Raw genomic sequence first — 13,314 nt, forward strand, 5'->3', positions numbered from 1 at the left:
TAGCATTACTCTGACTCTTCTTACCAGAAAAATCTAACTTACAGTCTGTGAAGACAAAACTATTTTTCACCAGTTAAGTGACAAGTCAGAGAAGAATTCATGTATTGTGTCATTTTTTGTTTCTTCACAGGTTCCATGTGAATCTTAGCCACCAGTCTGGCATCGCACTGCATTACAACCCACGTTTTAGTGAGAATGTTGTGGTTCGAAATACTAAGCAGTGGGAGCAGTGGGGCGCTGAGGAGCGTGGTGGTGGCATGCCTTTCCACCGGGGTCAGCCTTTCACGGTACGTGTTTGAATTGTACACACTGTCCAAGTTTCAGTGGAAGTCATGGCTTTTCAGTCATGACTTCACGTGTCCTAAAGATGAAGCCCAGAGTAAAATATGGCTTATAATGCTTCTATTGTTTGTCATGCTAAGTTTGCTCTCTTTAGCTATTGTAGATGAAGGAAATCTGGGGCAACCAGGCAGCTGACTCATTTGCAAGCGATTATGATTGTGACTGTGGAAAGCTTTCTATTTTAGCTTGTGTTCCTAGTGGGGAGGTATAAACAGTATAGTTGTGTCTGCAGTCGGCAAGAAAAGCATGTTTCCTTTTTGCTGTAATCACTAGTAGGGCTGCACGATATATCGAAAAAATATCGTCATCGCGATATTGGCACGTACGATAGGCATATCTAAAAAATGCGCGATAATTTCTAATTATTTAATGTATAAATCACGTCTTTCTTTATGTCCGCACTTTGACCAATCCCGCGCGACCTTAAATGTGAAGGTGCCGCGTCGCTATTGGCCAGAGCAAGCACATGCTCTCAGCGGCGGAGGGAGCACGTACACACACAGAAGGAAAACAAGCATGGCGGGAATTGAAGAGACGAGTCGAGACGAAAACAGAGAGCAACTTTTTCCTAAAAGACACTGCACCTCCGGAATTTGGGATGACTACGGTTTTTCCACACAGGACGAGTCACAGACACAAGTTCTTTGCAAGTCATGCCGAAAAATCGTGGCTATGTCAAGAGGAAACACGACAAACCTCCTTCAATACAACCACAAGGAACTTTACAACGTATATTTAACATCTAAAAACCCACAGCCTACTCCGGTAAAGTCAAGCAAACGAAAGGCAAGTTCACAAACTAACATAAATGATAGTTTCGCTTCTGCCGCTCCTTATGAGAAGGCAGAGCTCAGTGAAGTGGATTTTTATGCTAGCACTACTGACTTGTGGTCCAGTCGAACCACTGAGCCATACATGAGTTTTACCGTGCACTTTTTGACATGCAAATTTGAGCTCATTACATGCTGCCTATAAGTAGCATACTTCCCCGAGACACACACTGGTGAAAACATTGCTGCTGCCCTGCGGGATGTTTTGAACAACTGGAACTTGCCCGAACACAAACAAGTGGCCATCACAACAGATAACGGAGCGAACGTGGTGAAGGCTGCTGAGGTCAACAACTGGTTCAGAGTGCAGGGCTTAGGCCATCGCCTGCATCTGGCAATTGGTAAGTGTTAAAGATAAAAAATTACTCTCAAGACATATAGCCCTAATGTACTATAACATTTAAATGAAAAAAAAACAAACATGTGAACATGTTTGTTTATGTGTTAAATAAATGCAACATTTGAAATGCATATTTGTTGTTGGTATACATTTTATAGATTTTTTTTCTTATTGGTCATGTATATTGCATTTTTAGGTAAAAAGAAAAAATATCGCGACAATATCGTTATCGCAATACTAGACCTCCATATCGCATATCGCACTAATTTCCAATATCGTGCAGCCCTAATCACTAGCTACACTCACAGCTATTACTGGCTTGTTACAGTGCCCCCCCCCCCCCCCCCCCCCCCCCCGAAATACAATTTATGTAGTTTTGCCTCTCTACACGCCGCAGTATTGTAAATCAAGCAATTAATATGTGATTAAAGTGCAGACTTTCAGATTTAATTCAATGGCTTTTGCAAAATTGTTACATGAACTGTTCAAGAATTACTGATACTTTTAGAGTTTCAAAATTAATTGGACAAATGAATATAAATTTAAATACAAAGATGTTTTTCCTCCCATGCAAAATAAAGCAGGAGGATAGTGTTGTCACACCGTCCATCTGTCTAGGCATCTGTCCATGACCTTTTACCTTTCCTTTCTATAGACTCTAAAACCACAAGGAGTTGAGCCATGAAATTTGTCAAGCATGTTCCCTACTTTTCAAAGATGTGCAACCCAATATTCATATTCCTGGATTTTTAGTACCTCTTGTACGTTTTGGCTGTATTTATCTGAAGAGGAGAGTAACAACATGGAGTACTTTAAGCTGCTAATTCTATGACAATATATGCTAATGATATGCAGCTTCTTTCTCATGCCTGATTGGCTTAGCCTAATCATGTGATCATACTGTGTGATTGGCTGTATGTACTTAACAATTATTGACTAAAATGGAGAAAGTTGGGATTCCCCAGTTCTAGGAACTGCCCTAGGGCACTAAACAGCTGGCAGTAGCAAGATAGTGAGAAACTAGGGAATCCCAAATTTTTAGCCAAAGTGTCAGTTTATTTATAGTAACAACTGTTCTAGGCTGCAACCTTATTGATTAGCCTGTGATGCCAACTTCTGATTGGCTGAACGTTGTCTAACTAACTGATGAGTCTCTGACCAACATGTCAGAGACTCATCATTGAGCAATATTAAAGCCATACCTACTGCTCAGCAATACTGCTCAAATGTGAACAACGTGGTCACCTTATGATCATAGTGATGTTATACATAGTATATTGATATGAGCAGATGATGTAGTATAGTTGCGTTATGTAGTAATATTCTTGTACACATATGAGTGAATACCTTGTTAGTATGCATTATGTCTGGCTTATTGTTATAGATGATATAAATAGAAAGACATTATGTAGTACACACCCTTGTACAAAAGTGCAGTATGTACTTTCACTAATTTGTTTACCAGGGAAGTGTTTTGCCTGTTCTAGGATGTGATTACCAAAATGTATTTGTAGAATGTTAGAGAAAATCACAGAATATCAATCTATCACAGCATGTTTAAAATTGTTTTGATTTTCTGAGCATCATTAATATTGAAGATATTTTTGCTGGAATATGCATAATAGCTTTACTAACCCAGGGGTGACTAAAAGTATTTGGATAAGGGTTTAGGGCAATGCCTCCAAATTAAGGTAAACATAGTTTTGCAGAAGGTAATGAAATATCTGCTGAATGGGGCTGTAATGTTATCCTGACTTCTACAATTATTTTATATTTTCATTAATCGCAGGAGGATATCCCCATCAGTGATGGGCCTTTTTAATACTGGGATGAAAAAATTTGAAGCCAATTTCTGCCTGAAGTCTAGAGCCCAGGAATCACCAAAAACTGTGTTTCCTCCTTTGAGCTGCTCTCTTCACTGCAGCCACCGTTGGTTGCTGAGTTTGTGGGCCTTTCTGCATTCAGTTTTGTATTCAGATCAGGTGACTGACTTGGCCATTGAAGAATACAAATAAAGAAGAATTTATTTACCTTGAGAAGCTGCTTTTCCAGTATGCTTTGGGTCATTATCCATTTGCACTGTGAAATCCTGTCTGATTGGTTTTGCAGCATTTGGCTACAAAATCTGAGCAGAGAGTATACCTCTGTACACTTCACAGTTCATGCTGCTACTTCTATCAGCAGTCACATCATGTCAGGAGTACAGAGGCAGACTGTATGGAGTGAGGACCCAAGTGCAGATCTCAGAAGCAGGCCCACAGGGGTTACCAGAAAGTGAGCCTTTATAATGGCTGATAGCAAAACAGAACTCACAGGGACGGGGAAACAAACTATGGAACCTTAAACTGGGATATTATAGCTAGGGAAACACTGGAGCTAGAAAACAATGAAAACACAGAGACAAACACTTGACATAAGCTGCCATATGAGACAACAAGACGCTGACAAGAGACAAGAGGAGACTGAGACTATAAATACACAGAGGGATAACAAGGGAACAGGCAACAGGTGGGGAGCACAGCTGAATGTAATCACATAAGACGAGCTCAGGAAGTAAAACTAAACACAGGATGTGAGGGACAAAAGGCAGACGAAGTAAAACAGGAGACAGAGGTAGGAAGTAATAAAGTACAAATACTTCATTACTGTACTTAAGTAGATTTTTCAGGTATCTGTACTTTACTTGAGTATTTATTTTTCTGACTAGTTTTTACTTTTACTCCCTACATTTTTATACAAATGTCTGTACTTTCTACTCTTTACATTTTCAAAACAGACTTGTTACTTTAGGTTTAACACGTGTGAGAGAAGTTTTTATTTTTGGCCACTGCACCATCAAGCATCAGACGATCTGAGCCTAAATGGAGGAACAATAACACATAAGGGACAATTGTACTGGCGTATCCTCCATCACTGAGGCGTACAGATTGGATGGAAATCAGCTAAGATAGCTCATGAAATACTGGGTTACATCTTTTTGAATTTCAGCTCATCCACACAGAGCAGTAAACCTCAGAGCAGCAGCAGGTCAGCTGATCACAGCCTGCATGCCAAGAAAATTACTGGAGCTCATTGTAGGGTCTTTACTTACAATATAAAGAGCCTTGAGGCAACTGTTTGTTGTGATTTGGCGCAATATAAAATTAATTGAATTAAATTGAATCCCAGCTGTCACAGGGCGAGAGGCAGTTTACACCCTGTATAGGTCACCAGCCTGTCGCATGGCCAACACAGAGAGACAGACAACCATTCACACCTATGGGCAATTTAGAACCACCAATTAACCTAACCCCAGTAACTGCATGTGTTTGGACTGTGGGAGGAAACCAGAGTACACGGAGGAAACCCACACAGACACAGGGAGAACACACAGAAAGTCCCCGGCCAAGGTGGAATTGAACCTCAGACTAAGGATAGAGGCAGCAGTGCTAACCACCACGCCACCACACTGTAAACTCAGATTTTGATTCCACTTAAAAATATTGAGTTCATATTACTTAAAATTGCCTAGAATGTGAACATTACTTGTTAATGCTGAGTAGACTGTACTTTTTGATGGTCTATCTTATTGTAATCATGTGTTTGAGTTCAAACAACTTAATATCATCAAGTTTTGCACCTGCTAAAAATCTAGTTTATACCAGTTTTAACAGACTGGATTAATGTGCAGCTGCATGGTGGCATGATGGTTAGCACTGCTGCCTCACAGGTAGAATAGCTATCTGATAGTCTGGGTTCAAGTCCACCTTAGCCTGGGATTCTTGGTGTGTGGAGTTTGTATGTTCTCCCTGTGTCTGTGTGGGTTTCCTCCCACAATCTGAAGACATGCAGTTACTGGAGTTAGGTTAATTGGTCTATCTAAATTGGCCACAGGTGTGAATGGTTGTCTGTGTCAGCCCTGCAACAGGCTGGTGACCTGTACGGGGTGTATCCTGCATCTTACTGCCTTGTCAGCTGGGACAGGCTCCAGCCCCCACCACCCCCCACACAACCATGAAAAGGATAGGGGGAATTGATTGATCAAAAGACATTTTATTTTTTCATGAACTATAAAAGATAAGTTTGGTCAATTAGAACAATTTAGTTCAATTGGAAATGGAGTAGTGCTTACTTAACAGGCTGAGTTAAATAAACTCTTTCATTACTTAAAAAATTTAAGGCAACGAGTTACCTTGGTTTTTTTAAGTAGATTCAACTTATCCGGGTTTACAGTGCATAAACAAAACCACAAAATCAAAAGCACAGGGCAACTAGCCCAGGACCATGACAAACTGGTAGCCATACGTACCTATACCATAACACTGCCTCCACAGTCAAATAATGTGATATGCTTTGGATCCTGAACTGTTTACTGAATAAACAATACCTTTATTGTCACTGCATGTGACACATACAACACAATTACTTCTCTCTCTTGAATGAAGGAACTGCACATTGCATTGCAGACATACCCCATAAATTAAAAACAATATGTAATAATATAAAAATCTCTTCCTCTCCATACTCCATGCTCTCTTCCCATCATTGTGGTACAAGTTAACCTTGTTAGTTGTTGTGAAGTTGTCTTTCTTAACTATAGAAATAATTCTGTCATCAACCACTTGTTGTCTTCTGTGATCTTTCAGGACTTTCTGTCTTGCTGAGCTGCTTCTCAAGTGTTTGCTGTTTCCCTGATAGGTTTATTTGGGCTTTTCAGCCCAATGGTGGCCTCCCTGACTTCCACTAACTGTTCAAATTACTGTTAACTGTAATTTCCCTGGTGCGGGACTAATAAAGGTATTCGTATTCATATTCGCATTCGTAACATCTATTTGGGCCTCATATTTAAAATGACATTAGAATCACAGTAAAACGTTTTAAAATACAAATTCAACACTTTGAGTCAATGTCAGATATTATGTCTGCTTCATTTGTTATAAAATAACGAGGGAGCAGTCCTCACCAAGCCATGAAACTGCTTGTCATTAAATTGTCTCATTAATTTTGAACCTCTGAAAACAGGGGAGTGTGTATAAAAATGGCTCTAATTCTTAAACAGTTTGTGCTAAATTTTTGTAAAAACCATTTTGATTAAAGTTGTAGGTCTGCACTTCAGTGTTGTCCCAAACGTTATGGAGAGCACTGTATAAAAATCAGTCACATGTAGATCATTACATACTGTGTATATATCTTTTGTTGATTTCTGTGCTTTTGTGGTTTCTCTTGGACTTGTAAAAAGATGGTTTTAGTTGTCAGGCTGGAATTACTGTTATCCATACACACATGGAAAATCAGTCTAACATGGTCAGTTGCAATGGTGTGCAACTAAACATTTCCTCCTTGCTTCATTAGCAGAGGGCAGGAACATCACGTTTTGCTGAGGTACATGGGCCCTCATTCACTAATATGTGTGTATAAATGTTTTACCCTGCACAAAGAAAAAAAAAATCATTGGATTTTTGTAACGTGTGTACTGCCCAATTTTGTTCTGATCATTTCCAAGTGCATGTTAGTGAATTAGGATCATTATAAATCTACAGGCTTGTGTTTACTACCTGCCATCTGCATACTACTATGCCCCCATTTCTGCATACTGGGAAACATGTTTACCTTGAGCAAAAGTGGAGACAGTGGAAACAATGTTGTAAGAAAGAAGCAAAAATCAGCAAAAAGTCTGACAAAACTGAGACAACTGCCAGAAAAGCCACAAGGAAGTGTTTCCTTACAACTGATGATGGTTTAAGGAAAAAGAAACAAACAAAAAAAAAATTCCAGCTGAAATGATTTCCCAAGATTTTCACTGTGGCTCAAGTAAAAAAAGAAAAGCTTTTATATCAAAGTTTTTGGGGTTTTTTTTGGAAAAAAGAGACTTAACACACTGTAAGAAAAGAAGAAAACAGGTAGAGGACATGGAGCTCTGATCTGTGAGCCCAAGATGAGAAACTCACAGCAGTTAATGAAAAACATCCACATCCTCCAGTGTCTGTGGGATAGTGCAGCCAAGAGATTACCGTAAGGGATCCAGCAGTGATATTTAATACTGAATCACACATTTGTTTTTCTGCTTCTGAACCTTGTTGCTCTGTGTCTGTAGCCTGTTCCTCTAACAGTATCAAACTAAAATGACCTACTGTCATCCTCATAATGACCCACACAATAATCCACCATTTAACTGCTGAGTTTCCTCAGTATCAGAAGGACTTTGGGCAGCATGACCCCAGTGAAAGCCAGCCTCACACATATGAACAAGGAAACCAATCAATGTGGATGAATATGCGAGTGATTAGGTCAGCCACCACTTTAGGTCAGATTAGAGGAGCTCTTACTCAAATCCTGAGTGAAAACTTTACTTAACCATGACACTCAGAGCCATAATGGCCTCTTGGCAAATAGACCAGGTTGAAATAACTGGAATTCATTCTTTAAACCCGTGACATATGGCGCCATGGCTCCCCCAAGAGGTAGAATCAAAAAGTCACTTTGGCAAGTTTGCTGGTTTCATTGTAAACAAAGTTTCTCATTAACAATTTTTTTTTTTAAATTTCTTTTAGTTGACCATATGTTGTGAAGCTCACTCCTTCCGAATTGTGGCCAATGGGATGCAGACCCATAACTACAAGCATCGTTTCACTCCCCTGCATGCTGTTACCGCCCTGGAGATCGATGGTGACATCACCCTGACCTCTGTGATTGTGTAGAGCTGGAGGACCTGTGGCTGCTGGAGATATGTTTCCCTGACCACAGCCAACAAACAACACAGCCATTGCATTTAATAAAATTGTGCTAATTGCTTATTTGGTTATGTAATGCATATTGTATAATCAACGCCTGTGCATTCATTTTATAATCACTTAATTTTGTAATATTTTATGCTTTGCATTTCTTAAACATATTCACTCTTAAAGGAAACATCCATTAACCATTGGCTTTAGTTTATAAATTAAGTCCTAAATTCACTCGCCTAGACTTTGCACATCCATTCTGTTCAATTCAGACAAAGAATAACTATACACCAAAAGAGGAAACATCTCAGCCAGATGTAACACTTGGATTTCACTCAACATCAGAATAAAACTGTCTACTTGGAAGTTGGAATTGCAACCAGTTTTGTATGTGGTATATATATGCCTGTAGTAAACAGTATGCAAACATGGCCCTTAAATACCTACCAACAATGAATGATTAAATGAAATGGAAAAAAAAATGACAAGTGTTTAAGTATTCTTTAAGATCGAAAGCAGGAACGCAAACTACTATATGAACTACTACAACCACAGAAGACAACTATATTTTACGAACCTTTTAAACATAATCTGGCAGTGCCTTATAATGCATTAAAGCTACACTTTCATTTTCCATGGCCTACATCATGATTGTGTTGTGTGCATCATGAGGTTTTGACCTGAATCCCAGTTTAATAATTAGAGTACCTGTTTGTCTGTTTTTGCAGCTTTTTCACTGTGAGTATAAAGACGTGGACTTCAGCTGTCCATCATTTTTCTTAGTCCAGTCCAATGACTGTAAAAGAGTTTTTATGCAGTCATTAGTTTAGATCTAGTGTGTCAATCTCAAGCATCCAGCCCGTGATGTAATTTTATAAGGCCCTCCAGATAATTTCATATGGTTATTAATGGCTCGCAGGTAAATAGCACTCCCATCACTTATACTACAAATCCCACAATGCATTGCAACAGCTGCGCCTGCCAAGACCTGGGCACTAACCCTTTTCCGTGTTGCCAATGATACACTGATCAGTGGATAAAAACATCGGTCAGCACTTTTTACAGTGACATTTAAGCTGTTTGACCCCCCAAAATGACCCAAAAAGTGGAAAACATGAATTTTTCCAAACAGGCAAGGCAAAAGACATCGGAGGTCATCAGAGAACTGTCTCTTTTCCTTGCCTGTGATGTGTGGGGAAAAAAGTGGATTGGTGGGATGGATACAGGAGAAGATGCAGAAGGAGACCTGCACAGGTGAGCTGACACTGCATCACACAGCAGGAAACGCAGCAAAGGCCTGAAGACAAAATGTGCCATGAGCACCATAACACAGACAGTGAACTCTATAAGAGGCAAATGTTTAAGTCACCTGCAGTTTTGGAGGAAATAGCTATTGAATTTAGTGACATTACTTATCACACAGGTGTGATGGACTCTCTGAGGAAATCTGTCAGTTCATGGAAAGTAAAGGAAAAGGTTCAGCAGGGCTCCGGGATGAAAGGTGTCTGTGTGAGTCGGCCTTTCTCTGCGACATAATGAAGCATCTTAATGCGTTAAACCTGCAGCTTCAGGACCGCGTCATCACATGTGACCCCCCCCCCAAATGTTATTTTTGAAGAAAAAATAAAATTTTATATTTTATTTAATGTGTTGAGAAAAAGGTTGCTGTATTCTGGCCATTCAAAATCGTATTCCTGATTAAAATTATTCTCCTGTTCGACCCATGACTTAGACTGTGTCTTCAGCTTTGGCCCGTCCTATGATTGAGTTTGACACCCTTGGTTTGACACAGACAGACAGAGAACCACATCTATGTGCAGTTTAGAATAAAAAATGAATCCATGATGGATAGCTTTGGGAGGCACAGGGAGAACATGTGAACTCACAGAAAGATCAAGGCTCTTCATGAGGGACTATCTTGCTGAACGGCAACAAAGCGAATCACTGCACCACCAAACTCAGTTGTAATATAGAACAATAATAGAACAATAAATTTGGGCATTTTAATCCTCCATAACCAAAAGGTAAGTAGAACGTAGTTGTGGCATTTTATTCCCAAACTCAAACATTAGCCAGTCCTGGTGCTGAAGGAAAAGTTCAGAAAGTCATTAGAATAGATGACTGAAAACATGTGGCCATACAAAATCTTTTTCCAACCCCTTTAGTGAAAGCTGAATTTTCACTAGAGGGGTTGGTACACTGGTATATCAACACTTTAATTCTGAATCAAACAAAGTTTTTAAACATCAGAGTTGCACAGAAACACATGTTCTTGAGGGTGAAATGAGTTGTCTGTGCACATGACGCGTTAGTTAAAAATCTGGGATATTGATCTGGTTAGTTAATTAGGAGAGGGGTTTGTTAATCAGTTTCAGCCGCTTTAGCGTTAATGAAATTAACAAAAGGAAGTGACCAACCATAACACAAACGCAGACTTGACAGAACACGAGGAATAGAATACACAAGAGAAGGGATAAATACAAAGAGACAAGCAGATACTGGAAGACAGAGACGTGGGAAAGACAACACAGGGAGCAGGGATTCATATAAAAACTAAATAAGACCTATAACCTAACATAAACTAAGAACCAAAACCATAAGGAAACTGTGACATAACCAAATCTCCAAACAATGAACACACTTAGAAACACAATGAAAACAGAACCTAAAAGGAAAAACACAAAATGCTGGGCACGAGGCCCAGGACCATGACACCCTGTGCTTTTCACTGATGAGAACAGGTTCACCCTGAGCACATGTGACAGACATGAAAGGGTGTGGAAAAGCCATGAAGAATGTTATGCTGCTTGTAACATTGCTCAGCATGACTGGTTGGGTGGTGGGCCAATGATGGTCTGGGGAAGCATATCCATGGAGTGACGCACAGACCTAGCTAGGCAACTGCACCCTGACTGCCATTAGGTACTGGGGTAAAATCTTTGGATGCATTGTTAGAACCTATGCTGGTGCAGTGGGTCATGGGTTCCTTCGGATGCACAGCAATGCCTGGTCTTACAGTATGTGGCAAAAATATGTAGGTAGTTCTTGCAGAATGAAGGAATTGATACCACTGACTGCCACCCACACTCGTCTGACCTAAATCCAATAGAACAAACACCTCTGGGACAGTATGTTTTGGTTCATCTAACACCACCAGGTAGCTGCCACTGGACTCTGGAGCAGTGGAGACATGTTCTCTGGATTGATTCTTTCAATTATGCTTCTTCTTTTCTTTGTACTTGATCAAAAATATCATGGATCATATCAATGTCATGGCTAAATCCTTTCTTAAGCCACTCTGAAAAGATGATACCAACTGTCTTCTTGAACTGCCTGCTGTCTGGACCTGTTAAAGATAAGATAAAGTTAAAGATAATTGGGACATTGTGAAATGAAAAATACAAAAAAGGAACACCTTGAAATGTTCAGTAGCTGGAAGAACCAATAAAGAATGGGAAACAGTTCACAGACACTTTCCAAATGCTTACAGATTATTGTCCAAAGAAAACACAGAGGTAAATATTTCCTTTCTGGACTGTTTTGAAATCTGTTGCTAGCAAACATTTAAAAAGAGCATATATTTCTCAAAAAGATAACATGGTAACCTTTCCACTTGTCACCCTCTCATTCATTCATATTCTGCTTCTACTAACTTTCATTCCTTCTCTGCCACTCCTGACTTCCTCATGCAGTACCATGATTCCTCTCTTGGCACCCTGTCATGTGCTGTCTCTAGATCCACAAAGACACAGTGCAACCCTTGTACTTTTTCTTTGCATGAAGCCATGCTGCTCACTGATCATCATCTCTCTTCTTAACCTAGCTTCAACAACTCTTGCCCATATCTTCATGGTATGGCTCATGGTATGACTCATCAGCTTTATCCCCCTGTAGTTACGACAGCTCTGCACATCACCCTTGTTCTTGAAAATTGGTACCAGTACACTTCACCTCCAGTCCTCAGGCATTCTCTCACTCTCCAAGACTGTGTTAAACAATCTGGTCAAGAAGTCCACTGCCCTTTCTCACAGACATCTCCATACCTCCACAGGTATGTCATGTGGACTAGTCACCTTTCCAATCTTCATTCTCTTCATAGGTGAATCCCTTGTAGGTGATAGCATCTAAAATCAGCACTACTGTTTAGGTATACAACTGTATACCTAAATAATAGGTCTGATACTAATCCCTTGCACTTCCTAACTCTCACTGTCTGTCATCTGTCTTCATCTCTCTCTTATTTTCTTCATTCTCCTCAAAGTGCACCTTCCTCCTTCTTTGCACACTCTCTTTACTCGTTAGTACACTTCCTTCTCTATCCTAAGGTGTTGTACATTCCTTCCAGGTTAATCTCCCTTTCTAGCCAGTTGATACCAGTCCTACAAGCCTTTTTCTTTGCCTTTGCCACCTCTCTCTTCCCTGTATGCCTAGCCACCAACATTTGCTTTGCTAACCTCTTCCTTTGAATACTTTCCTATACTTCCTCATTCCATCATCAAGTCTCCTTGTGCTCGTTTCAGTGGATACATCAAACAGTTTCTTGGCAGTTTCCCTGACTACTGGTACTTCCCCAGACATCTGGTAACTCTTCCCTACCACCCAGAGCCTGTCTCAACTCCTCCCTGAACTCTGCAACATTCTTCCTTCTTCATCTTCCACCATTTAATACCTGCCTCTGCCTTCACTAACTTCTTCTTCTTGATTTCCAAAGTCATCCGTCAGGCGATCATCCAGTGCTGCCCGGCTACATTTTCCCCTGCCACCACCATGCAGTCTCTTTCAAATAGCACTTTCTCAATAAGATGTAGTCCACCTGCATGTACCTTCCTCCTATCTGTTCTTGAAGTATATATTCAGCACAGCCATTTCCATTCTTTTTGCAAAATCCACTACCATTTCCTCATCACCTCTGTTCCCTTCACCCACATGTTCATTGAATTCTGTTCCAGTTACCCCGCAGGACATCCTCTACTACTTCAGCCAACTTAGTCCAGAATTCCTCGTACTCTTCTGACATCCAACCTGTGGTGCACAAGCACTCACGTTCAACATCACCCTTCCCCTTTGTTTTCCAGCTTCAAATGCATGATCTTGACTTTCT

General features: G+C 40.2%; 1 protein-coding gene across 2 annotated transcripts in view; it reads left to right on the forward strand.

Annotated features, from left to right (window-relative positions):
- Positions 1–8,701, forward strand: part of LOC115790853 (galectin-9C-like) — a 29,437-nt gene extending 20,736 nt beyond the window's left edge. The window contains exons 7-8 of one of the 2 annotated variants that reach the window (XM_030744825.1): positions 131–287; positions 8,043–8,701. In XM_030744825.1, coding sequence (XP_030600685.1) covers positions 131–287; positions 8,043–8,189 — 304 coding nt within the window. In that variant the 3' untranslated portion in view covers positions 8,190–8,701. The remainder of the gene's footprint in view (positions 1–130; positions 288–8,042) is intronic. The other variant, XM_030744824.1, reaches the window with a different exon arrangement.
- The last annotated feature ends 4,613 nt before the right edge of the window (positions 8,702–13,314 follow it).

The sequence above is a fragment of the Archocentrus centrarchus genome, chromosome 13, assembly GCF_007364275.1.
Source record: "Archocentrus centrarchus isolate MPI-CPG fArcCen1 chromosome 13, fArcCen1, whole genome shotgun sequence".
In the NCBI taxonomy this organism is placed as follows: Eukaryota; Metazoa; Chordata; class Actinopteri; order Cichliformes; family Cichlidae; genus Archocentrus; species Archocentrus centrarchus.